This window comes from Lampetra planeri, unplaced genomic scaffold (assembly GCF_965212315.1).
Source record: "Lampetra planeri unplaced genomic scaffold, kcLamPlan1.2.h2 scaffold_1253, whole genome shotgun sequence".
In the NCBI taxonomy this organism is placed as follows: domain Eukaryota; kingdom Metazoa; phylum Chordata; class Hyperoartia; order Petromyzontiformes; family Petromyzontidae; genus Lampetra; species Lampetra planeri.
Window position 1 is genome coordinate 4,729 of NW_027613969.1, and position 26,623 is coordinate 31,351.

Consider the following 26,623-nt stretch of genomic DNA (forward strand, 5'->3'; position numbering starts at 1 on the left):
AGTTGAAACTGGTAAAAGATCTGAAGATTCCCAGTTGACCGACCAATTTGGGTCCATAAAAGGGTCAGGAAACATTTTATCAGGAGTCAGAGCCATGAGCCATGGATGTGTCCACAGGGATGAGCACTCATATCTCTTGAATCTCATATTTTGCATCACATATCAACATTTTCCATTCCAACATATTACCATAGCAACAGTTCTTTGAAAAGGAAACAATATATAGACTGCTGTTTAAACCTCCTGTGCTTTGTTTGGTGAGCATTTTTATTCCTTATCCTTGCGGATGAGTATACAAAATTACCGTTAGTGTAAAACTAATAAAAATTGTAACAACAACAGCAACAACAGCACAACAACAACAACAACAACAACAACAACAACAATAATAATAATACGTGCAATGCATTAAATTCATATAGAACTTTAAAAGAAACTCTAAGACGCTTTACAAAGATAATAACAATAATAATTTCCACATATGTGTGTTTTGAGTTTAAAGGGAAAATAGGTGTATTTACATCAGTGTCACTAGTCACTGAATTTTCTGTTCTTCTATCTGGTGTGTACATGCAGAGCCCATGGGCGCGCACATACGACGCGCGTTCCCGATCACCCCATCTATTCCGGTTCCTCTCTGAATCACGTGACCTGCTGTCATTTAGCTCAGCTTTGGGTTAGCAAAGCCCCTGCGACTCACCTCCGCTAGCTTCTCAAGCCTTTCCTCAATCATCCGACGATGCAACCTTGGTGGCGAACAGGCAATGGACAACGGCCTGGCAGCAGCTGCGAGGACACACACCCAGGCTGTTACCCCGAAATTACATCTCTCAGCCAGGCTAAGTACGCTACCAACGCACTCGGATGTTTCGTTGTAGCGTTAGCCAGTAGGCTAACGGGGTTGTTAGTCAAAGATGCTAATATTAGAAGAATGTAAATGGAAATAACTGCACCTACACGTTTTTTGGACATGATGCGTAAGGTGATAATTAAAAACTAAATTGGGCCTTGCAGGGAATGTAGCATCCTACGTCAAACGTCAACGTTAGTAAGGAGCGGAGCTACACTTTTAAAAACAAACTGTTTTGATGTTTTCACGGACTGTCAATAAATTCTAGTTTTGCTTGCGTGTAAGCCTTAATTTTCGCATTTATTTACGTTGGCCTCGTTCTATTTAATACAATATTAGACTCGTGGTTGGTGTCAAATAACAGCTAAGCTAAGCGTGCTGTTGCTAGCAGTGGTTAGCATCTTAAGAGGTCGTCAGCTATTTTATTTACACATACCAGTGACTGTGTAAGCCACTGGATGTGCATCTGCGATACTTTCTGTAAAAATAAAAATCGTAACATTACTGTCATTGTGGTGATGACAGTAATGCACAGGACTGGTGTTAGCATTAGCATAGTGGCCTGAATGTCACTAGCCGAATGGATTAGCTAACTCTAACTTGCATACGGTTAGTTGACTCGGGGGAATGAATGAATGAATGAAGACAGACAAATGGAAATGGGGTATTTTGTGAAGAAGCTCGTCGAAATTGCTTATGTTATCTTCAACGTATCCTGTGGACGTCTCGATAGAGATGAGTACTGTACGAAAGGCTGGAAATGGACCGTTAGCATGATGGAAACAGGAAGGTGACAGGGATGATTTCTCATGTGACTCGATCACATGAGCTCTGACGCCCTGACTCTTTTTTCACATGAGAACCAAAGAACTGACAAGAAATGCGTGCATTGCATATTTCAGCCTTTGTACCTTTTATGCATGCAGGGAAGATTTTTTCTTATGTAGAACTCCACAGAAAAAAGGAAAGCAAAAGTAGATGTATTAATTATTCAATTATTAATTATTCAATTAGTCAATGATTCATGTTTTCAACAGACAATAATGCTTTTTCAAGGTCATCACCATCGCCAAGTTTCTTTATTGAAGATGTCTGTATACTTTCAGTTAAAGTAATTTAGTTGTTACTTACATTTATGACATTAATGCCATGGAATTGATAACGTTTAGTAATAACCACTGTCCTGTCAGTTTGGTTAAATTTGTCCAAGTGCATGTTACTTAAAGTCAAACTGTTTGACGTGTGTATATTGAATCCTCATTAGGTATTTTTGGTGTAATTGTAATTTCATGTATGCTGTATATCACGCATACACATTATATTTGACAATAAAGTTGACTTTGACTTTGACTTGAGCAAGACATCCCCAGGTCCGATCTGGCTTAAAACGAATTTGCGTCAGATGAGTAAAACAAAACTCACCTGTGTTGGTCTTAAATGTAGGGAGGTGTGTTGGTTTCTGAGGTGAAGATAAGGGTCTTCCTTTGATACTTTGACAATGCAAACGAGCAGCCTTTGTTTTCTAACAAGATTCCTGGGCGTAATCTGCTGTGGTGATAATTGTGAGTAGTTGAATACGGTTTTGTTGTATTTTTTTCCACAAAGCTGATTGTATCTGTAATCAGCACATGGGCTGGAATAAGTGTTTTCAGTATTTACCTTTTTGTTGTTGTTTGGCTAATGTTGAACCCATACCGGGGCTTTGATTATGCTCAGAGCCCTATGATTTGAGGGGTGTTTCTTTTCCTGTTGTTCCAGGTGTCAGAAAGCCAAGCATACACTAAAAGCCTCTTAGCAAACTGGAAGAAAATGACTTAATGGAGCTCGGGCCATCTGAGAGCCAGGCAGAGAGAATACGACGTGATAAAACCTCCATACCGATCCTACATCTGAAATTCTAATTTGGTTATAGCAGAATGCCTCGGCTCTTTCCTTTCCTCGTGCAGTCAAACATCAGTGGTCTATTCTAATGGCAGCGATGATGATTAACTCCAGAGAAAGTTCAGTGTTTCATTTTCTTGTTTGCTGAAATTGTCCGTGCACAGAGTTTGAGTTTCTGATGTCCTTGCATGCACAACTTTGAAGCAAACAAAGTCAACCTAGTCTACATTACGACCACACCACTACTTTAAACAACCCTTATGGTTGTTTAAAGGTTGTTCCTGATGTAGATAGTGTTATTGGCATCGATGCAAATTGAAAGAAAAACCTTGAATTTGATCACAGTCATATTAACAATAGAAACACTTGTGTGCCAAAAACCCCATTTTTCCACCCTGCGTTCAGTCCAGCTCAGCGGGCGAGAGTTGAAATGTCAGGTGAGATGATGTGTACTGATCTGTTCAGTTGGACTGCCAACGCGCCGCTGCATGGAGGGGCGCTTAAGAGCTCTTGTAGAAGCAGTGGAGTTGAATTTCCACTTTTTGTGTACCAGTTTGATTTCCTGCAAAGCCACAGAATAGACGTTGCCATTGTGGAAATATCCTTAACGTTTGTTTAGTCCAAACCAGCTTAACCGTGAAATAAGCTCGACCACCTGACCTGCCATCTTTGGGATGGGAGGGAATAATTACGATGAAGCAACAAACGCATCAGAAGGTTGAATTACAGCAGAGCAGAGATATGAATATTAATTTCTCAGGGAATGTATGTGCATGAAAAACCTCAGCAGTTTTTAATCCACAAAAAGATCCTTTCAGCTGTGGAGCTACACTTAGTGTAAAATGTGATCATTCATCAGGCAACACATGTAGTATTAAGGCCCATCTGTGTTAAAGTAGAACAGGGGAGACTTTGTTCAGTCCATCGAGAAGCCATCAAATAGTCCATAAGATCACGATGTTCAGATGAATTTTCAGTACCTTACCAACTTGACAGCAGAGGCGAGAGGCAGCTATTGAAAAGCCACTCAGACACAGTGGAAAAATAAACAAATACAGATTTCTCATCAGACCAAGTCTTTTCTTTCAAGAGGCTTTGTCTCTCTCATGTCAAATGCTACAAAAGCTATTTGCCTACGAAAGGTCGGTCTTTGTTTTAGTTGTGCGTTCTGTCATTTAGCACTATGAAAAGACATGGAGCACGGCACTATACATCTTTGTGAAGATTTAATTAATGATAATAATGTAGTCAGGATAAACAAATGTCTTATCTGTCACTAGGCAAGACATTTCTATAAAATCAATGTTATTTTTGTAACAGTTCTATAATCCGCATTCTAATTAGGCTTAAGCAGTTAGCTTGTCAGTCGGGGTGGGGTGGGGGGCGCTTCTCCGTGGGCGTCTGACATTCTTCTCATGAAAGAACGCGAGCACATAGACAAGGTTTTGACTCAGTTTCTGTCTGATGCATTAAAAAGAAACCAATCCGCAGCGCGGCGCTCTTCTACTGACCGTTTGTCACGAGTTTCCTGACATTCTTCATTTTAAATCATTTAGAGAAGTGCGTATTTTAAATATGGTCCATTAGTTCCCTGAACAATAGCATGACACTGCATTAGGCGGGACTCAGAGTTGCCGTCGCAGCTTTGACACTAATGTTGGGAAGTGTTCAAGTGTTCTGTCCTTTTTTTGTTTTTTTCTTTTGAAACACAAGCAGGTCAACATTTCGAGTAATGGATGTAAATACATATGAGATCTACAAATGGACATACGTAGAATATCTTGTGAACAGATCGCAGGTTTTATTCCCTTCTGCCTCGATTGCATAGAATCAAACTGATTTGTTTACGGATTGGCGAAAAACAATTTGTAAAGAAATCCAGACAACAATCAAACAAAGTTATGCGTGAGACTGACAAACAGATGCGAGCTACAGATGTAGGAACATACATTCAATGATATTTATCAAATTGATTTGTTTTGGGTGCCAAGGTTGTTATTTGTATATTCCATACCTGTAACAATAGGAGATGTTCAAAATAGTTGACTTTCTATTTTACGAACATGAGTACCCCCCCCCCCCCCCCCCCATATTAGTTTAGTGACTGTGTGTGTGTGTTCAGACGGCGTAAGCGTGAGTGCGGCTGCTGTAAGTTTGAGGCAATTAACAGTCCCATGTCCAGCAGGGCTGTGGAATCCCTTGAAGTAAGGCGAAGACGTGAATGTGAGCTGCACATCACAGCAGACACGGCTTTTGTAGCACTCATTTATTGTCAGAAAGATACGCACCCCAACTTCATCCCACCACACCCCCTTCACCTCCTCCCTTCAGCTGGGAAATTGAATTGTGTTGGAATGCTCTGTGCCTCTTTTCACCGCACTTGAATGGACTCTTTAGTATTTCACACCAAGGTGTCCTTCTGGTGCAAGGTCAGGCTACCAAAACAGCTTCTAGTGGCGATTAGCACCAATTAACTCTTTGTACACAAAGGGCTCTGCAGCTGAACAACCTGCAGGTGACCCACGCTGCTGCTGCATGCTAAGCCAAGGGACCACTGCACTTGAGCTGAAGTAGCAAAAGAGGGTGAGAAAGTTTCCAAACCTAATGGGAAATGTTGCTACTTCACACCTCGTGAACTTATAGCCCTTTGAGAGTGTGATTCTTGTGAAATGAGAAAGCAACCACCTTTTAAAAAAAAAAAAAAAAAAAAAAAAAAACAACATACGTAGGACCTGTGACACTGAATCCTACACACTGCCATACCAAATTTAAATTTACTGTCAGAAATCAGCGATAAATCAAAATGCAGTTGCAACTAATGGTTTTAATTGGCCGTGCAGTACCAGAACTTATTGCTTTAAGCTTATGCCCAGCTGAAAGTAGGGCTGCATGAGATAAGAAGAATGATGAAAGTCGATGTCGGGACTATGAAAACAAGGCAACATCAAAAATAAAATAGCTTTTTTTTTTTTAATCGAGCTTGAACACTAAATGAACACTGAATTTTTAAACCTGAAACATTTTTTTCCATTTGAACACACTTTTCTGAACTAAAAAAAATATGTCAAATAAAAATAACATAATAGAAATAACATACAGATCAGGAGAGAAATGTCCACCCTCTTGGGCAAGTCAGTCATTCACTTCCAGTAAGTTCTGCACAGCTCATGAATCCAGGTAAATTATTTCTCTAAATTTATCGTCCATTGGACATAATTTAATTCTATTATTTATATATGAACACCAAACAGTGTGTAAAATGTGTAGTGGAGTGATGTTTAACAACACCACCGGCCCCACGGTGTCCTTTTTATAAAGCGCAAAGATAGTTGCACCAGTTACTGAAACAGAAAATGTCTTTTAAACCCATTAAGTGACTCATAAAATAGTAAGCGTCCTGTGATTATTCAGCCAAAACAAGCTTAACCGTGAAATAAGCTTGACCACCTGACTTTTTGGTCGGTGTGAAGTGAACACACCTTAATCTTCATTCACCTCTTCCTGTCCTGTCCTTCATATCTACAACTACCATTAAGACGTGTTCAGCTCAAAAATTCAAAGAGGTTCCTGTATAATTATGGAGCAGAGTATTCCCCACATTGTTATTATCACCCTTCAGTGAATAGCTGTATGTATTTTTTTTTTCTGACCTTCTAACAATTTGTAGGCTAAGTGTAGCTATTATCTCCTTTTTATAAACATGGACAATCTGCCATTTGTAAGGAGAAAGGGATGGCCATTAAAAGAACATAATGTTGGGGAAAAATTGATGTTATCTTCATAAAAGCTTTTTTTGTATTTTTTTTTGTTTTCCAAGGGGCACCTAAGCCATCTGATGTGTAAAGAAGAAGTTTTTCTTTCTTTCCCAGTTTTACGAGGTCCGAGATGTGTGTTTGTATCCGGTTTAACAGCTAAATAAAATTCTATGTACGGTTCTGATGTATTTTTATATGCAACAGATTTAATTTTGAAATTTTGCATTACTTTCATTAATTGGCATTTCCTCTGAGGAGGGATGGAGTGTGTGGCGTGTTGCATGTCTGTGAATGAGTTCCTGGAACCACCAACCATTGTTGTGCCTAAGGAACTATGAATTCAGCCCCACGTCCCGTCACATGTCGTGACTGCATCGGTCGTCCCCTGTGAGAAAACCCTTGTGTTTATGTGGGGGTACCTGCCGTCAGGGTGCCGTCAGCGACTGATTTAATCACATTCATTGCCCCTGCAGCCTCTCTTCCAATCGATGAACTGCTCTTTTCTGTTTTAGACGTCACGTGTGTGTGTTTTCGCCACAGTCAAGCGGAACAGTAGGGTGTTGCACAGTGTTTGAATTATTCAGTCATGCTCTGGTTCTGTAACCTGAATCCGGAGCCGCGTGCGAGCCCTCGAGGGAAGATGAACGTGGGTTTCCACAGCTCCATGCCGCGACCCTCCACAATGCAAAGATCCTGCCTAGAAGAGAAATGTTTGCAAAGAGTGTGATTCATTCTCCAAAAGGTGAACTCAGTCAGTTACATTGAACTTGTATCTGTCTTTGTTAATCAACTTTATCCTTCTCCTCCTTGTCCCACCCTTCACACTCCATACACATACACACACGCCTGTCCGTGTGTGTGTGTGTGTGTGTGTGTGTGTGTGTGTGTGTGTGTGTGTGTGTGTGTGTGTGTGTGTGTGTGTGTGTGTGTGTGTGTGTGTGTGTGTGTGTGTGGTGTGTGTGTGTGTGTGTGTGTGTGTGTGTGTGTGTGTGTGTGTGTGGCCATAATACTGTAGCACATTGAGAGATATTTTGTTGGCCCCGCCCCCTAATTAGTGGCATAGTGGATGCACCCTGCTAGGCTTTAGTGCTCCAGGCTCGTACCAGTCTGCTCTAATTTCCTTGCACCTTTGATATGCGCCCAGAGATTGACGGTTTACGTATAAAGACCATAGTCGGAAACCGGAGAGGAAACAATGGCGCCACCTTCAGTTCCCCCACCCCCTACAGTCCGGTGTCTTTACACACCCCCACAAGGTCTGCAGATGTGCAGACGGATGGTTTTGGGTGGGGGGGTGAGTGTCTGTATTCATTGTGATTTGTAATTTGAAGAGGCCGGCGCCTTCCGTTGCTCTGATTCTGGTGATGGTTCTAGTGTTTAAGTCCGTCAAATACATTGGTGCCGAGCTTTTTCAACCAACTATCCAGTAAAGACATAAGACATTATATAGTAAATGATGCTTTAGTTACCTGCAGTAGTTTGTCTGTTGTCTATTTTTCTTCCCTATCAGAGTAGGACCATCGCTGCTTCTCACAAAAAGGTGCAAATGTCCACATGGATCATTGAACGTGTGTTCTGGTGTCCGACTGTGCTGCTCCATTATGTAAAATGACCAAAAACATAAGCACACGTCTGGCAATATGACACACACACACACAGAATCTAACAGGAACTCAGAAAGCACCATCGTAATGCCTTCCACATAAAAACACCAGCGACGGGATAAAATTGAATAGTAAGAATTTAGTGGGTGAACCAAAACGAATTTGTCAGAGGTGATAAGTTAAATAAAATCACACACCAGAAATAAGATGGACTGAAAAGTAAGAATAAACAATAATTAACAAGCTTGGCAGTTGTCAAAAGGATGAAATAAAAGGATGAAATAAATTCAGGTGAAGGCTGAACTAAACCTGTGAAAAAAGGGTAGAATGGATTGAATGAGTACCTAAATCAACACAATTTAGTGATAAGACTAAAGGGATAGGTCTCGTGTTGCCTTTTAATTGTCAACACTCTCTGATGCCCTCAGTTCCTCCAGTACGGAGCAGGGAACTCCAGGAAATGCCCCTGTGATCTCTTTTTAGTTAAGGGACTTGATCTGTTGTTGCCATTGAACTTTGGTTGCAACTTTCTGGGTTTTTATGGTTGATTGTGTCGTAACCGTTAAACCCATTACCGCCGTGGTCTGTTATTGTGCCTGCGTCTCAAGCGAATTTCATGCATTTTTTTTTTTTTTTTTGGTGACATTTGCCTGTCGTTGACATTTCGGTCTGGGAGTGCATGAAAGCTTTTAAATTCTGGCAGTGAAAGGGCAGCGTGTGATTAGCTAGCATTGGCTGTGAGGAAGTACACGTTTCCGGATGTTGATTGTTAGCTTTTAACGACAAGGAAGTGGGAAAGCTGCCGCTTTTTGACCATCCTGAAATAGAAGGAGCTCAAACTGGATTCTACTGTCTTGCAGCTTATTCGACCGTGTCTGGTGTGAATGGACCCCTGGTGATTCTGGATAATGTGAAGGTACATTCAACTGTATTATTTTTATTCTGCTATTAATACTCCTACTTGGTCATTTAGAAAAAAAAAAATAAAAAAATTTAATTTGACACGTGGAGGATGTGTCTTCATTGAATTGACATTTTGGGTTTGACCTCTCTGAACCAGTTCCCCAGATATGCAGAGATCGTTCACCTAACTCTGCCTGATGGCACCAAGAGAAGTGGACAGGTCCTGGAGGTGATTGGAAGCAAGGCGGTCGTTCAGGTGAGAATCAAGATCAACACACACACACACACATACATGAACCTGGAAAGAGTAATCGGGTATAGGAACATGCTCCAAGGAAAACAAAGTACTCGGAGTCTGAATTGAGTTCACATTTATTTTTATATCTAATTGTATTTATATCTAATATTATATCTAATCTGTTCAGGTGTTTGAAGGAACATCAGGTATTGATGCCAAGAAGACGGCCTGCGAGTTCACCGGGGATATCCTGCGCACTCCTGTGTCCGAGGACATGCTGGGTATGACGAACGCTGCACGTTTGTGCAAACCTTTTAGAAAGTAATGAGGTTAACTCTTTGAAAGTGTTTTTTTTTTTTTTTTTTCAAATTACTTCCCACCTCATCTTTGCACAATAAATAATATTTTGAACAGAATTTTCCTTCAATACGCTTATTTTATGTATTTTCTTTAATCTTCTAATGAGCACTTTCTGAATATTGAACGTCTCAGTAAGTGTGATTACCTCAGTATAGCACAAGGTTACACATGCTTTAATAAACTCAAAAATAAACCTGTTTGCTTTTGAAGTATCAATAATCATGCCCATGAATTTAGCTTTACTTGTACTTGTAACTCGTCGACTGGGTGAGAGCTCTCAGAACCACTCTGAGCTGTTTAGACTCCGACACAGAACTGAGTAGATCAGATGCGATTGCAAGTGTCAGCTAATTAATTTCTTTTTGTTTGTGTTTTCTGGTAACCGTCACTGAATTCAACTTCCAGATAAAGCAAACACTTAAGTACCAAATGTCAGACTTGACATTGTTCGGGCCTAAATGGGGCAAACTTTCCTTTCAGGTCGCGTTTTCAACGGATCTGGCAAACCCATCGACCGTGGACCCAGCGTTCTGGCCGAGGACTATCTGGACATCATGGGTACCTAATGTTTCTGCCAGTATGGAATAAATGGCCGCTCAACAAAAATCTAATACTTTGATGACAATTTATTGGAACCTTTCAGTCGGATGAATGAATGTTTCATCTGACCATTTGGTCGTAACTGTCGCTTTAATGGTTTCGCCGACCAGTCCCTTCAAAAGTTTCATGATCCATCTGTCTTGATTCTGTTGTTTTCGTTGCTGAATATCTGCTGGGATTGATTCCAGAGATTCACATGGATGGAAGTTTCACTCTGTACTCCTGTGATATTTTTGTAGTCTATAGTTATCTGTGACTTTCAAAGCGGAGAGTGTTTTGTTTTTATATTTGACGCTCTTCTTCTTCTTCTTGTGTGCGTCTCCCAGGTCAGCCCATCAATCCTCAGTGCCGCATCTACCCGAGGAGATGATCCAGACGGGCATCTCGGCCATCGACGGCATGAACAGCATCGCCAGAGGACAGAAGATCCCCATTTTCTCTGCTGCGGGGCTGCCGCACAACGAGGTGAGGTCACAAGCTACAGGCAAAGAACACCTGATAGAAGACAAACGACGTCCGCGACTGTTCACATTCAGGTGTTCAGGTGGGGAACTGTTGGCAGCTGGACTTCCTTGTCCAAGTATTGTGATGAGTCAGGTCATGTATGTGTCTATGGCGGCAGTTTCACAAGACGGTGGTTTGAGTCATACTTCCTTTTCCACCCCAGGAATAACAGTTGTCCTACAAAAACCTTGTTTCATACTGAAATTGATAAGAAAACCAATAAAGCTCAGATGACGGACACTCAGCTGCTGCTGGCTTATGTTCCCCTGTACAGGAAATTGAACATGACCATGTCATGAGAAAAGAAAATGAGCTATCAAAGATTTTTGTCTCAACAGTGGACAGAGAGTGGTTATATGAAGCAGGAGTGCTGGTTCCACACACCGAAGGTGGAGACGCTCCACCATCAGTGCCCGTTTAGAGTCCTAAAACTGAATAAGAAGTCACAAACCTCTCTGCTTTGTAAGTTGTTGTAAATTGAAAATATGCGGAAAAACCAGCATAATAAGTACGTGTAGTGTCAGAGCTCAGCGCAGTCAACACTCCTGGATTTACACTGGAAGCGTATGTAGCGTCGTAGCTCTGCTGGTGTTGACAGTCACTCGAGTCAGTGTTTGATTTTCAAAGTAAAACGCCTCATACGTCCTCCGAACATCACAGGCAACAGGACTCTCTGCTGCTGGTTCTCTCTGTACGCGCCGTTTCTTATAATTCCCGCCCAACTCGTGCTTCTGAAAACACTCCCGATGTGACTTGAGTTCCCGCTGCGAACGGAGCGGAGCCGCAGTGCAGCCGGGTGAGAGGACCGGAGCTCCGATCAGGAGGAACGCTGGCTGATTCTGCAAACACTTCCATGTTTCCATCCAGGAGATGAACTGGCTGACTTTATTTCAAAAGGTTTTAGTGGAAAAACGACTCAAATGTCATAGCATCACTTTCTGCAACCAGTCACTGTACTATGAGCATAAACGCAGCTGTCATGCTCAATCTCATCCCCTCTCGTAACATGCGTGATCAAAAGGGTCCAACTGCAGAATCGGCCAAACAAACACAGCGTGTGTAGTCCTCCTAATGACGACCCACTTGTCGTGCCATCAGGATTGTGTGAAAACTTGGCTGGTTATTTCATTAAGCACATGTCACAGAGGTCACTCATGTGGCAGTTTCCTCTATGGACCAGGTGCCTCGTTGCAGGGTGCACGGAGAGGTCAGGCTGGATCAACACATACTGGCTATTACATTAAGTGATAAGCGTGAAATTCCTCTTTCATTCCTCAGAGTCATGGAGTGTCGCACCGACTGCTCACTCTTCCCTCCACTTCCTGAGCCAGTGGTCTGAGACGGGCCCCGGCTACACAATGTCATGCTGGAAATTCATCATTAGAGCAATCACATGACAATCTTTTATTTCATATTTTTTATTTCGATTTAAAACATGATAACACAATCACACTTATTGTAATAAATTGGAAATTAAATTCTGAAATCTCTGATCTCCTGATGGTAACATGCTAACTAGCTAGCTTTGGCTAGTCCCAGCAAACAAAAACCCCACAAAACTGCAGCGTTGTCAACTCTTTTTTTTTTTGTTTGTTTGCTTTTTTTCCACATAAACATGAAATGAAACCTGTTTAAATGTTCAGATATTTGAATGAAGAGTTTCCCCTCATATCAAGATTAACACTCAGGGTTTTTGACTAAAACAGCCTTCTGGAACGAACCCCAGCAGTGTTTATTATATTATATTAACACAACCCAGAAACCGTTTAAGATGTCACTCATTCAATGATTTATTGTGTTTTTTTATTTTTTGTTTCTTTTTTTCCCTGAAACTGAGCAGAACAAGCTGTGATGCAAATTACCATCGGTATATGTAAGGAGAGTGGTGTATTGACTGTCTCTCTGAGTTGGGGCTGTTTTGTTTTGTCTTGTTGCCGTTGCTAGCTGACACAGAAAACAGGTGTGGATGCACACACACACACACACACACACACACGAATGACAAACACTGCTTGACTTTTAACCCCCCCAACCCCACTGCATTTCTTCAAAAAGTTGGTATGGCTGATAACTGTCTGCTAATTTCATGGTGTAAATCATAGTGTACTGACACTCTAACTCCATCGGCCTGAGATGTCTCAATGTGCAAAATGAAAAGAAATGACCAGGCGTCATGTCTTCTCTGTCTCTCTTTCAGATTGCAGCCCAGATCTGTCGGCAGGCCGGCCTGGTGCAGAAGTCCAAGGACGTGATGGACTACAGCGCAGAGAACTTTGCCATTGTGTTCGCTGCCATGGGGGTAAGAGGGAACACTGACTTATTCAGCAGACGCTATCCCCCTCACATCTGTGACGCTAATCCCCCTCTTAACCCTGATGTGACACTTGGTCTCCTCGCTCCCGCCCAGCTTTCTACCTTTTATTCACCAGGTGATTTAACCTTTAAGTCCCTCTTGTTACTTCTGCCCCTCTGAGCATATCCTACCACCGTGTAGAAGGCTGACTAATTCAACAGACCCTTAACACCACCAGACCGGCAGTATCAAATTCTCTGCTGCTCCTCCTGCCCCAGTTGTGAAAGGTTGACCTGTTTGCCCGCACGCACACAAACACACACACACACACACATGCATGCAAGCACACACACACGCCACTTACCCTATGCTATTGCCCCAGTCGAGCAACACAGAGTGTCTCTGTGGATTCACGCTAGCAAGGACCCTCAGTCCAAGTTTGAAATCACCCCAACAAACTAGTCACCTGAAAAAATTGTCACAAACTGAGGGCTGGTTATGGCGGTTGTATGGTCCTGACGCTGCTTGTTTCGAACCCTTTAACACCAACTGCAACCCCAGCGCTACGGTGGCGCCAGCATATTTTTTAGTACCGTAATTATGTGACTATTTGCGCAGAGAAACAGTTTGCTCAGAGAACGTCAAACGGTTCCTGAAAGTTGAGAAGTTGCACTTGTTTTCCCAACCTGGTGTGAAGAAGGAGCGAGGAGGAGGAGGAGGAGGAGGAGGAAACGCCAGATGGGTGAGGAAGTTGAGAGGTTCCACTTCTGTCATTACGGTAATCCCACTCACTGCTCACTGATAGCCGGCGAGTCATTACCGTAATGACAACTGGATGACAATGATATTTTCTCCTTCTCCTAGCTCTCCGAGCTGTCATTACGTAGCAGTCATTACGGTAATGACTCACCAGTTTCCAGCAACAGAGTGAATGGGATTACCGTAATGACAGCAACATGGCTCTTCTCAATTTCCAGAAACTGATGGATGTTTTCTCCTTCTAGCTCTATAGAAACCGAGTGACTTTTCTCCACTTTCAGGAACCGTTGGATGTCTTCTGATGAGTGTAATTACGGTACTCCAAAGTATGCTAGCGCCAATGTATCGACAGCGGTGCTATCGGCATTTAAGCAGCTGTTCAGTGTGATCCTGTGTATGAAGTGTCATCTTTGTGGGTCATTTGCCCGTCAGGTCAACATGGAAACCGCCCGCTTCTTCAAATCTGACTTTGAGGAGAATGGCTCCATGGACAACGTCTGCCTCTTCCTGAACCTGGCCAATGATCCCACGTAGGACCCTTCACTTAGGGATCTGTCTTATCCATTTCCAGCTTTGTAGACCCCTGATCTCAGATGTTTCCGTCTGCTTTCCAAACAGCATAGAACGCATCATAAACCCCTCGGCTGGCGCTGACCACAGCCGAGTACCTGGCCTACCAGTGTGAAAAACACGTGCTGGTCATCTTAACGGACATGAGCTCCTACGCTGAGGCTCTGAGAGAGGTAGGACTCAGATTCACTTTGATTGATACCTTTGGATGACTCCTTCAGGGACATATTTGATGGATTTTTTTTTTTAAACTACTAAAGCTAAACTACACAGGTGAGGCGTCCAGCTTGTGTCACGACAGCGGTAAACGTTGAATAAAAAAAAAAATCCTTCTTTGTCTTTTTTCCTGAAGGAGTCAGGCCCTGGTGACACACACTCATGTCTCTCTGTTGTCTTTTTCCTGTTGCTTTCTAGAACACTGGCAGCACAGGGCTGTTTTGAAATGGCCCGTGTGTTTTTTCTACCCTGTGTTTGCTGTCCGTATCCTTGGCCCGTGTATTCTTCAGCTATTATTTGCAGGTTAATGGTTTTTCAGAATGCTCAAAGAGCCAGAAGGGCATTAACAGTTGCTATTCATGCGTTTACATGCAGAGTTTTGCTTTGAACCTGCAGCTCACAGGTATTTAGCCTGCCCATCAACATGAATCCAAGGATAAATGGATAATTTCACCTCACCCACTGCTGTTAATTCACTTCAATAGGAGGAAATATTCATTTTAGTCATTTTTGTAAAGACCTTGAAAACAAAACAGCAACCAGCTGTTTTCTCCTCTTTGGCAGAGAGACAAAGTGTTTTGCAGCTTCTCTTTCCAACAATGAAGGCATATTTATCATAATTACAGAACTTGCAAGCATTAATCATTGTTTGAATTGGTGTTAATTGTGCTTTTAAAGTTGACTGCTCATAAAATGTATTCATATTAAATATATTTGTGTAAATATATATGTATAACCCCGCAAAAATGAGCACATTGTCTCACATGCCAGGCGACATGTGGACCCCGACTGTGACGCACGTGTGCTGACTGAGTGTTTATGGTGTGTTTGGTCCATGCAGCAGCTTCATAGGTTGAAAAACCTTTCACTTTAACTTGTGCTCCTTCAGGTGTCTGCTGCCAGAGAGGAGGTGCCCGGCCGGAGAGGCTTCCCTGGCTACATGTACACAGATCTCGCCACCATCTATGAACGTGCTGGACGAGTAGAGGGCAGGAACGGGTCCATCACCCAGATCCCCATTCTCACAATGCCTAACGATGGTGAGAACTGCTGGCGGACACACACACACACACACACACACACACACACACACACAGAGCTAAGAACTGTGAGACGTTACAGTGCTAATTTTGGAGAGTTTGCATTCTTTCTTGGCTCAAAAATATATGTGTCTGCCTGTGTGATCAATCCTTAAATGTTATTTTTTTTCTTTTTGAGGAACTGTAGTAGGCATCTGAAATGGACAGAAACCGAGTGAGGAGACAGTTTTGATGTCAGAAGTTACCATAGCAACACGTATGAAGAGGCCTCTCTTATGTCGTTGAACAGTAGTCCCCCATTACAGCATCTCAGGGAAGTGATTGTGTCGGCTTTTACTCCGAACTGCTGGTGTCCCCAAGGGCTTTCTGGCTCTTGATTTAGAGGACGACCGGTCTATTTCTGTCGGCGTGTGGTCTGTTTTAATGCGTCTAAATCTGCTCTGATTTGACAGCGATTTAAATAGTTTTTCATTGTGAACAGAGACTTGAGTAATGTGTCGTATGTTTACAGACTCCAGAAAAAGACCCTCTGTTTTTTTTTGGGGGGGGATAGGGTGTGGTGATGTTTTTCTGTTTTTCTTCTCCCCCTCTCATAGATATCACTCATCCAATTCCTGATCTGACTGGATACATCACAGAGGGTCAGGTCTACGTTGACAGGCAGCTGCACAACAGACAGGTAGGAGTCAGTGCTGTAACACCGACGGCATCGCTGCCGACGCATTCACGCTAGGATACTTTGAGTACTGTCATTGCACGACCATTTGTGCTGTCAGAAAACGGGTCCTGAAAGCTGAGGAGTGTCCCTCGGTTCCTCTCCCTGGCCGACTTCCGGCTGCAGAGCAAATGGGTTTACTGTAACGACAGCCGCATGGCTTATCTCAGCTTTCAGGAACCTATGGACGGTTTTCTGCAGATAGTTGTGTAATTTCAGCACTCCAGAGTATTCTGGTGCGAATGTAGCGCCGGTGATACCGTCTGTGTTACTTACACATAATTTAATTACAGACATTAATAGTTATCATTTCTCCCAGATTCATTGTACAATGTAGCAATGGCAACAAAGTCGTATTCTAATCTTCTCTAATTGACAATCAGCCTTGAAAACTCACACGACAGAACAATTACCATCAGTACGCAGAACATGCAGTGGGGAGATGTCACTTTTCAAGCAGGTGTTGTACATGTTTCCTGCTGCTGTAGCCTTGACAGGAAACTCATTCATTTGGTTTAGTCAGGCTGACTTCGCTCTGACAATGAATGTATTTCTCCTTCAGATCTACCCACCCATCAATGTGTTGCCTTCTCTGTCCCGTCTGATGAAGTCAGCCATTGGCGAGGGTATGACCAGGAAGGACCACGCTGACGTCTCCAACCAGCTGGTAACACCCGTTTGTCATTCTTAGCCAGCGAAAATCCGTGTCCTCTAATGAGCCAGTTTCTGCCATCATCTGTTTTCACCTCCTATTCTGTAGTATGCCTGTTATGCTATTGGCAAGGACGTCCAGGCCATGAAGGCGGTGGTGGGAGAGGAGGCCCTCACCGCAGATGATCTGCTCTACCTCGAGTTCCTCCAGAAATTTGAGAAGAACTTCATCGCTCAGGGTAAGACACCAGGCGGTGGTCCTGGGTGACTTGGGACCACGACCTTGGTCTCCTTCTTTGTTTAACATTGTGAAGAGGTGTGTGCAATCATATCATTAAAAGTCTTGGATTCTGCAGTTCCTCCAACAAAAAAAGCCTGCAGGGAAAAGCTATCGTGAAAATGCTCTGACACGCACTGTGTGGCACCTGTCTGTTGGTCAAAGTTAGCGAGTGTCTGGTGAATAAAGTGGATCGGTTCGCACTCCAAACTAGATGTTTCTCTCAGCGGTTGGTCTCGACCCACACAAAGAGAGACCATATTGAGCTCCTGTTCATCACCAGAGGCGTTAACTGCCATAACTGCCACTTCCACGTGGGCCGAAATGTGAATCAGTGCAGGTTTTAATAAGTCTCAAGTTCGTCTTGTCTCCTTCAGGTCCATACGACAACAGAACAGTGTACGAGACCCTGGACATCGGCTGGCAGCTGCTGCGAATCTTCCCTAAGGAGATGCTGAAGAGGATTCCTCAGAGCACGCTGGCCGAATTCTACCCCAGGGAGTCTGCTGCGCGCCACTGAGGCCTCAGAGGAGATTCTGCAGCCCAGTGTTCACCTTCCCTCCGACCATCCCCCTTCCCTTTACTTCACCTCAGCAGCCATTTCACTATTCTTATCCCTCTGCTCCTTCCATGAATGTCCCAACACCACCTCTTACTCCGATCTTACCTTGAATGAGAACAGGGCAATAATGTCCCCCACCTGCCCCCTGTTAGATGTACTGTTGTGTGTCAGTGTCCAGAAATTCTCTATGGATTGTAAGTGTGTCTGTGGTTGTATTATCTACAGTTTATTGCAGAAACGTGAACATATCCGTAAAATTATATGTATAGTTAAGCCCGTACTTATATGGGTGTCTTACTGCTGGATTTCCCTTTTGGTTTTATAATAATTCCTGTAATATTAAGTGAGAGACAGTGCAGTTTATCAGTATGGAGGCAAATGCAATCTATCCCCCAACAACAACCCCCTCAATCCATCAAAACTCCAAAATGATTGTTGTTGTTTTTCCAGACTGGACAGTTTATTCAACTTATCATATATATATATATATATATAAACAAACATCTGTAATTGAGCCTTCACAGCTCAATGTATAGACTCATGGAAACATTGTCCCTTTGACTCTGGATGTTTACATTATTCCTTTTTGTTGCTGTTTTCATTTGTGTTGCAAAAAGATTCTAGAAGAATATATTTAGCATTCCCATTGATCTGCAGAAACTAATTCTTTGTTGTGAAACCATGTTTTTGTGAAATTGTGTCATGAATAAATTAAATTATGAGGATACTTGGCTGTTATCTGGGTGTGTGTGCGCATGTCATAAAACAAATAAGGTGAGTTCATTTACATTGCACTTTTTAAACTATTTACACTGCATGTTACTTGTATAGCTTAAGTATGAAAATACTCTGCTTAAGTATGTCAAATGAAAATGACCTGAGACACTTCTCTGCTTGTAGCTTAGCTGTTAGCATGTTAGCTCAGTCGTCCATTCACATTGGCACTGTTAGCTAGCATTTTTTTCCCTGCTTTTCTGTACCGACATTTCCTTTAAGGACTCCGTACGAAATGGCTAACGTGTACGTGGGTGTTTCTGTGACAGTATCGACCCGCCCCTCTCCGGTCGGTGTGGCGGTCGGAGGTGAGTCGGGACAAGCCGGCAGGTGCGTCGCGAAGAGCCGCTTCCTTCCTGTTGGACTTCGGCCCGCACCTAATGTCGCGATGGCGACGGCGGAGGACCAGGAGAGAATGAATGTGATAACAGACTTGTCAAACCGAGGTAAGCTCGGGGTTTTCTCGGTGCGTTTAGTCGTGACGTCAGTTTTAACACAAATCTGCCCAACTTAGTTTGACAGTTACTGACAGGTAACGCAACGTCACTGAATCCAGTTTGGTAGAAGAAAGCTGAAAATAAACTTAAAGTAACACTGAAGACCTTTATGGTCTTGTGGTTCAATCACAGATTAATAAGATTCAGTGCTGGTTTTCACTCACACTCAGTAGGGGAGGCTAGGGACAGTTGTACCATCTCTGCCGCTCAGTCGAGTCTCTTTAACCCTTTAATTTTCCCTGGTGATACATTCGCGCTAGCATACTTTGGACTTCACATCCCAGTTGCTGTCATCATGCCCACAGAGTGAATAGGATCACTGTAATGACAGCAACTTGGCTCTTGGCAACTTTCAAACCGATCAACATTTTCTCCTTCTAGCGCCTTCTCCACACTGGGAAGGGACACCTAGTGACACTTTTCAGCCTTCAGTAAATGTTTGACATTTTCTGGTTGCACAAATAGTTGTGTAAAAATGGTACTCCAAAGTATGCTAGCGCAAATGTAGCGCCGGGGATATCGTCTGTGTTAAAGGTATAATAACATCTCCTTAGTGACCAAGTGCGATGCCTTATCACCGTATGAAATATGTACCTACTTGTGTCGATGTCGTTTCACACCGTCTCCGCAAGGTCCAATCAACATTTTTCATCTTAGCTCTTAAAAAAAAGTGTGCTGTCTTCCTCGACTTATTGACGACTAGACATTCTTGAACTCCTTGTGGCGATGCAGAAGAAAAAGGAAGGAATGAATAAAAGTGTTGTATGACTTGGAATAGTACGTACCGTGAACATGAAAGTGTCTGTATAAGTTAAATTGTGTATCTATTTACGGGTTTAAGTCATTCAAACAGCACTGAGTGGGATCTGTGGCACGACTAATCTTTTCCACAGACTCATCATACCCGAATCAGCTGTTAGAAGTTCAGTCCTCACATTGAGGAAGTTGCTGAATCAACTCTTGAATAGTCAGGTGACACATGACACCAAAACAGCTCAAAGTAAACGATATCACACGCTGGAGAAGTTCTCAAACATTCTGACCTGGACAGAGTGAATGTTCGGTGTGTCTGCTGTGACGATGGCTCACTGGCATCCGTTGCTTCCCACAGCTCTGCTCGAGTATGATGGACTGCAAAGGAAACACGAAGCCACAGCGATGCAGGTAAACACCACCTCTAAAAACCCTGATACCTACATGTCACATACTGGAACACTGGAGCATAGCTGTATCGTTAGAATATTGCAGTTTATAGTGTCAATTTGTTTGAGTCATGTTTTCCAGAGTTAAATTGAAATGTGACAGTGGGTGTTGACTTTAAGACTGAGGCAGTTTTCAGAGCTGATAGGTGGACTTGTTTTCTCTCAGTATATTACAATATTTCCAGTCAAATCTAGAATTGACTTCAAGGCCCTCCTGCTAATTTTCAAAGCCCTAAATGGTAGAGAACCAACCCCCACCTTCACTCTTTGCCCACATGCTAATCGACTGCTGCTTTACTGGAAATTCCCAGCAAAAGCCACAAAAACTTTGAGATGTGGCGTTTGTTCGTTATGGTCCAAAGGTTTAGAACACACTTCCTCCAGATATCAGGAAGCCACTTCCTTTAAATCTTTTTAAGACTAAGCTTGACTAGCTTTTAACTATCTCATGTCTGCACATTACTGTTTTAATGCCTTTTAATCATTTAATCTTATTTTAATGTCTCAATCATTTTATGGCAAAGCACTTTAAGCTGCATGTGTGTATAAAAGGTGCTGTACAAATGAAGTTTATTATTATTTATTGTATATTGATACAGTATTTGAAAATTCAGAAAATAGAACCATCCAAAAGACGATTTTTGACCGAAAAGGCCAACGGAAAATGATGCCCATCTTGTTACTACAGTAACCAGATCTGCTCACTTTCAGTCGCTGGTGCTTGAAGGTAACCATGAAAAACACAGGACTGCAAAAAAAAAAAGAGAGAGAAAGCAACACGGCAGTGAGATTCAACGCGGAGCGACGAGTCTGACACAGTAGTAGAAACGCTCATCAGGATCCACAACAGTTCAGTGCAGAAACATAAACGGAACGTTAGCTGGAAGGGTTTCAGTACAGCTGATGTTTGTACGCTAACCGTGTCTCATTGTCAGGGACATTACGCCTGAACACTGAGGTTTGTTAAACAAACTCACCTCCCTCACTGTTGATGGTGAGTTCAAACACTCAAACCGTTGAATTTGCTACAATGAAGACGATGTAAAACGATCAATAAAAGTTCAGAGAGATATGACAGCGCTATTAGCCTGCTGGAAGAAGCGTTACGCTCAGAGAATGAAAACTGATTGCAGTGACGTGTCACATTGTCTGTTCCAGTGCAAGAGGCTGGAGGGGGAGAGAGACGAGGCCATTCAACGGCTCAACGAGTTCCAGAAAGGTCCGTTCATTCTGATCACCGGCTCGTGTTTGTCCTAGCACAGCGTGTCTGGACAAGCTGTTGATGTTCCCATCCAGTTCTTCCCTGAGCAGCAATCATTGTTGTCCCAACTGAAGTCCAAACCATGACACGGATGTTTCATGTCCCTATTTGTTCTAATTACAAAACACTGAAGTTTTTCTCTCTGCAGTTTAAAATCTATTCTTCCATGGTTTCAACAGCAAATTCTTCCGTCCACCTTCCAGAATCTGGTGGCAGCGGCTCGTCCTCGTTCACCCGAATTAATCAAACGTGATGTGATGTGGATTTAAAAGAAAATCTCTGCTACAATTTGTTGTTTTCCTCTGAACTGGCGTTTTTGTTTTCATTGTTATATATTCATTGTCATTTTGTTGTGTTTATTGAATCTGTTTTTATGTAAATGATCACAGATGGTCTCTCTCCAGCGATTACTGCGCAAACGAGTGACACAAGCAAATGTGCAAGTTCTTTGTACAAAGACTGTTTGATACAAAAGCATCCAGCAAAACGCACTGTTTTTTTTTTCAGGGACAATTTACAGACACAATAATTAGATTTGATGTGCGTTCTGCTGTAGCCGCTGCGACTTTCCGCTCAAAGAATGTGAAGTCAAACACATTTCATTTTTTTAAAAAAAGGGAAAAAAAGTCCTGTGATGAAAAAGCAGTGCGAAGATTTCACCTCGCTGATTGTTTGACGAACGCACTGAAGCGGAATCACTGTCGCTCTTGTGCCGTGTTTCACTTTCAGCAACGAGAATTCATCTGTTGATAGGAACGCATGTTGTTGTTTATTTTATTTGACAGGTTTATTGACTTTTCAAACAAATTGCAGTAGAATGACAGCGATAATGAGGAAAAACAACAAAGTAAACAAAAAGTTTATCAAACTAACTAGAACATCCCCCTAACCTCCTCCAATCAGCTGATCCCACCCAGTATCATCTTCCTCCATTCATTGATCTCCTGTAATAAATTCACTTATCATCAACATATGACTTTGTAACAGTCAAATAGTCATTAGACACTATGTCACACAAATCAGGACCTTTAACATCCCAGTTTTTCTTTTTGTTCATTATTTTCTTTTTTTATTTCAATAGCAGAACAAAAACAAACCTCCATCCCTGGGTGGGCTCCGACCCCCGACCTTCTGGTTCAGAGACAGCTGGATCCACCTCATTTTTGTTACAACTTCATACAAAATCTGATAAAAAAAGTTAAAAAATGTTTGGAAGGGCCCAAAACCGGGATCCAGTGACTGATGGCTGACTCATTTCGTTTAGGTGTGACACAGTCAAACAGAGGACCTTGCCCCATATTTAAAACAACACGTGTCAAAGGACGGAGCAAAGAGTTGATCTCTGTAACCGGTGACAGTTGTGTGTGTGTGTGTGTGTGTGTGTGTGTGTGTGTGTGTGTGTGTGTCTGAACAAACGTGGCCAGTGCTTGTGTGGCGAGAAATTCTGCAGCCAAAACACACATTGTGTTTGACTGGGGCGTTAATAGAAGCTGCCTCACCGCGCCAAGCAGCTGCATATTAGGACCTATTACGTGATTTCATAGCTGTTAGAAAATTGCTCCTATTCAGAAAGAAACGGCTGGAGGTGGATTGGCAGCATTGGTGGTGGTGGCGGCGGAGTGGTGTGTGTGTGTGTGTGGGGGGGGGGGGTGTTGTGGGAGGACGGGAGAAAAAGCCCCCAACACACCATCATGCCTTTTAAATTGGCGATGGCAAGGTTGATGACAACATGACCATTGTGTTCTAATGATAACACCACAAAGGCATCTGCCCCCCTCATCAACGCGCCGCTGTGGCTGCAGATACAATTTAATTCACTGCTCTGTTGGCGGCGCTGATACCATTATGCATCACGTCGGCACATGGGTAATCACTGTCTTTCCTGAGAGAAGGATGAATTAAGACAGGCACAAAAAGAAGGGAGGAGGTGGTGGGGGTGGGGGGTGCAGAAGAAAAGATGGCGTGATGATGATGGGGATGCCGAAACTTACAATTAAGACCGTCAGTTCTGATGTGTCAGAGCCCGCTGGGTTCTACTCATCCACCGTCAACAGTTCCTCCGCCGTTTATTTACCATGACTACCAGTAATTATAATTAACATGTTATTAAGTTCAAGGCGTCGTGCAGCGTGACCGCGGCGTTGCGGGTGCACGGAGAGCCACAGAGAATGGCCCCGGTATGAAAATTGTCAGTTAAGTGCTATTGACTGTCGGATGTGGAGGGCGTCGGGAGAACGTGTGGCTGGCCCAGCGCCGCCGCTCGTCCTGGTCTTAATTAGGTGTCACCGGGGGAAGAGATTGCCCGCAGCAATGGCACTAATGCTTCATTTCTCCCCCCTGCTCCACAACAGTGTTTAATTAGTTAAGTGGCGGGGCATTTTTAAGGGCCGTTCTTTTTGTGCTAAGGTGTGATTGCAGCTTAAACAGCATTGTGATTGAGAGCTAGGATTTCTGTGTTTAACCACCTCGTTCCCTCCCGCACCGTCGGAGGGTTTCCTGTTGGCCGGGGAGCAAACGACCAGGGTGCGTCATGAGTTGTTCCTCTGCAGCTCAGCTTCTGGACGTTTCGGCTCCCTGTTTGTTTTTTGATTTTTTTGTATTTGCTGCTATAACGCAAATCTACATCTATATATCTATATCAGGCACAGACAGGACAGAAAAGTAGACAAATAGGAAACAGGGAGCAAAGTATAATTATAATTCTCCTCGTTATGTTACACAGAACACACACACACACACACACCTGTCTCCATGGAACGTACTACAGAGAGTTGACGGTGACACATTCTGTCAATCTCCTGATACTTCACCCCTCTGAATGAATGAATCAGCTGCTGTCACGGTTTGTCCGCTGACAGTAACACACACACACACACACACACAATCATAATCGATCAGGTGAAGGTCCACGTCATAATTTTTCACCAGCGGATCCTACAAATGGTCTTTTTTTTTCTCTCCATCTCTTCTCCAGTTTCTGAGATGGTGCTTGAGGAGGTGAACATCATCCAGGAGACTCTGGGCATTGAGAGGACGTGTAGAGAGAGTGCTGAAGCTCTGGCCTCCAAGGTACTGATGGTTTACAGACATGGACGTTTCAAACCACCTCTACTTTTATTTTATTCTTTTTCAAAATAACCAACAGGAGTCTTGATCAGAACCTCATTAGTACATAATTCAAAGTGTCATCGGTTGGTCAGTGTAGTTCAGCATCTTCAGATGTCACAAACACTGGTCCTGCAGTTCGTTGTAAAGTCTGAGATGTGTTGGATTGTTTCATTGATCAGTGAACTTATTGGAGGATCAGATGAATGAAGTTGGGTGAAATGAGCTGATTGGCGGAGGTCTGAGCGCGACCAGTGATTTTCTAGTTGATCAAGTGGCCGTCAGCCGTGACGTCTGCTGCTCAGCGTTGTGTCACATTTTACTGAATTTTATTTAACATTAAGATTCACAAATGTCCATTAACAGAATAATCAAAGTCTTCTTCAGTTCATTATTATTATTATTAGTAGTAGTATTATAAGTCTATAACTTGTATTTGTCAATTTTCAAATTTTTCAAACTTTTTTAAATTCTTTTATTTACATTCATATATGCAAAAACGTTTCACACAGAAATATATCTTCCTTTTATTGTCCCCATGGGGGACAATAAAGCATAGACGAGTACAAATCATTCATTTTCATTCGAGGCTGGATAATCGACATACCCACGTCTTTTCCCCTCAAGGCCCTTTAATTCCGTAACTTTTTAATATTTGTCTACCAGTAGCGTGTCTGAGCAGTGACCTCAGCGACCCCGATGGAATGTCACAATACGTTGTATTTCTTCTATTTTTGTTTTTTTTTTTTAAGCATTTTATTTTTATGCAGGTTATTATCCCAAGAATGTGTTTCCATGTTGGCTGTTGTTGGTTGCGGTTTGAAGGGCATCATCAAAAGATGGAATTGCTGCAATCTGGTCCCACCAGGGTGCCGTTAATAAGTGTTTCTCGTTTGTTCCCTTTTTTCGTCTTCACCGGCCACTTTTCTTCCCGTTGACATCCGACAAACTTGCATAATTGCCTTGCTTCTCCTCCCCATCGGCTGTCGTTCATGTTTTACTTGGCGTTGGTCGCCCTAATGGGTACGTGTCGTGATGCCTGAACTTAGAACTGATCAATTTGCAAATGTTTTTTTTTTTTTTTTTTTAAAGCAAACCGCGACTCGGAACGCGAGTTGACGGCGATAATCACACAGATGCATGATGCAAACGCATGTGACATGAAATGACTGTGATCGCGTGTAAACGCAGAGCGTCCGCCGCGCTCCTCGGCCCCTAATGATGTCTGCTCCTTCACACCTTGTCATTGCGTGTGTCCCGCCATTACTGCTGATTGCAAAACGACGACAGACGAGGGGGAGTCAGAGCATCTCATCCGCCTCTTCCCTGTTTTCTGACTGTTAAATACAAACGGCACATTTGTGAACTGTTACTTTATCTGGGAGTGAAATCACTTCTGATAGAATTTGTGCTGAAACTTGGGGAGCTTTCCATTACAGCTGGTCCATTACCGTGGCGTTAACTCCCAATCCAAGAAACCCAGGGTGACAGTGTGCTGCCATCTTCAAAGTCTGAACCATCGGCTCAGAATCCCAGATGGCGTCAGGACTCGTACACACACAGCTGTTTGTTGTCAGTGGGACGTCGTTACACTGCCGTCGTACGTTACAACGTGTTGTTACACACTAGGACAGATTGGGATGAAAATGGAACACAAAGAAGTCGCCGTGAGTTACGAAGTGGGCCGTCCGCCACAGTCGGAACGGAGCGTTCCTCTCACGCGTCCGTTAACGAACGCACCGTCTGTCTAACGCGGTTCCGTCCATGTGTGCGTGCAGCTGACCCGTCAGAACCGCTCTCTGAAGAGGAAGAGCATGATGCTGCTGTCCCACCTCAGCCTGGAGACCATCAGCCACATCGACCTGGAGGAGGACGACGAGGCTGAGGATGTGTGCGTGTCACTGCAGTGCCAGAACAAACTATCAGGTACCAGTCCAGGTCTCACACACGGACCCATCACACGTTCTTATTATTTGTTGTATTTATTCTATTTCTTCTCCATTTTT

The 26,623-nt window shown here is 43.1% G+C and overlaps 1 protein-coding gene across 1 annotated transcript; it reads left to right on the forward strand.

Moving 5' to 3' along the window:
• Positions 1-764: 764 nt before the first annotated feature.
• LOC144739000 (V-type proton ATPase subunit B, brain isoform-like) lies at positions 765-17,736 on the forward strand. Its single transcript, XM_078622012.1, is given in 16 exon segments — positions 765-843; positions 8,951-9,006; positions 9,151-9,249; positions 9,419-9,512; positions 10,072-10,149; positions 10,518-10,550; positions 10,553-10,656; positions 12,893-12,994; positions 14,180-14,277; positions 14,366-14,381; positions 14,383-14,490; positions 15,423-15,573; positions 16,170-16,252; positions 16,851-16,955; positions 17,049-17,178; positions 17,594-17,736. Coding segments are annotated over 16 exon segments (1,479 nt in total).
• The last annotated feature ends 8,887 nt before the right edge of the window (positions 17,737-26,623 follow it).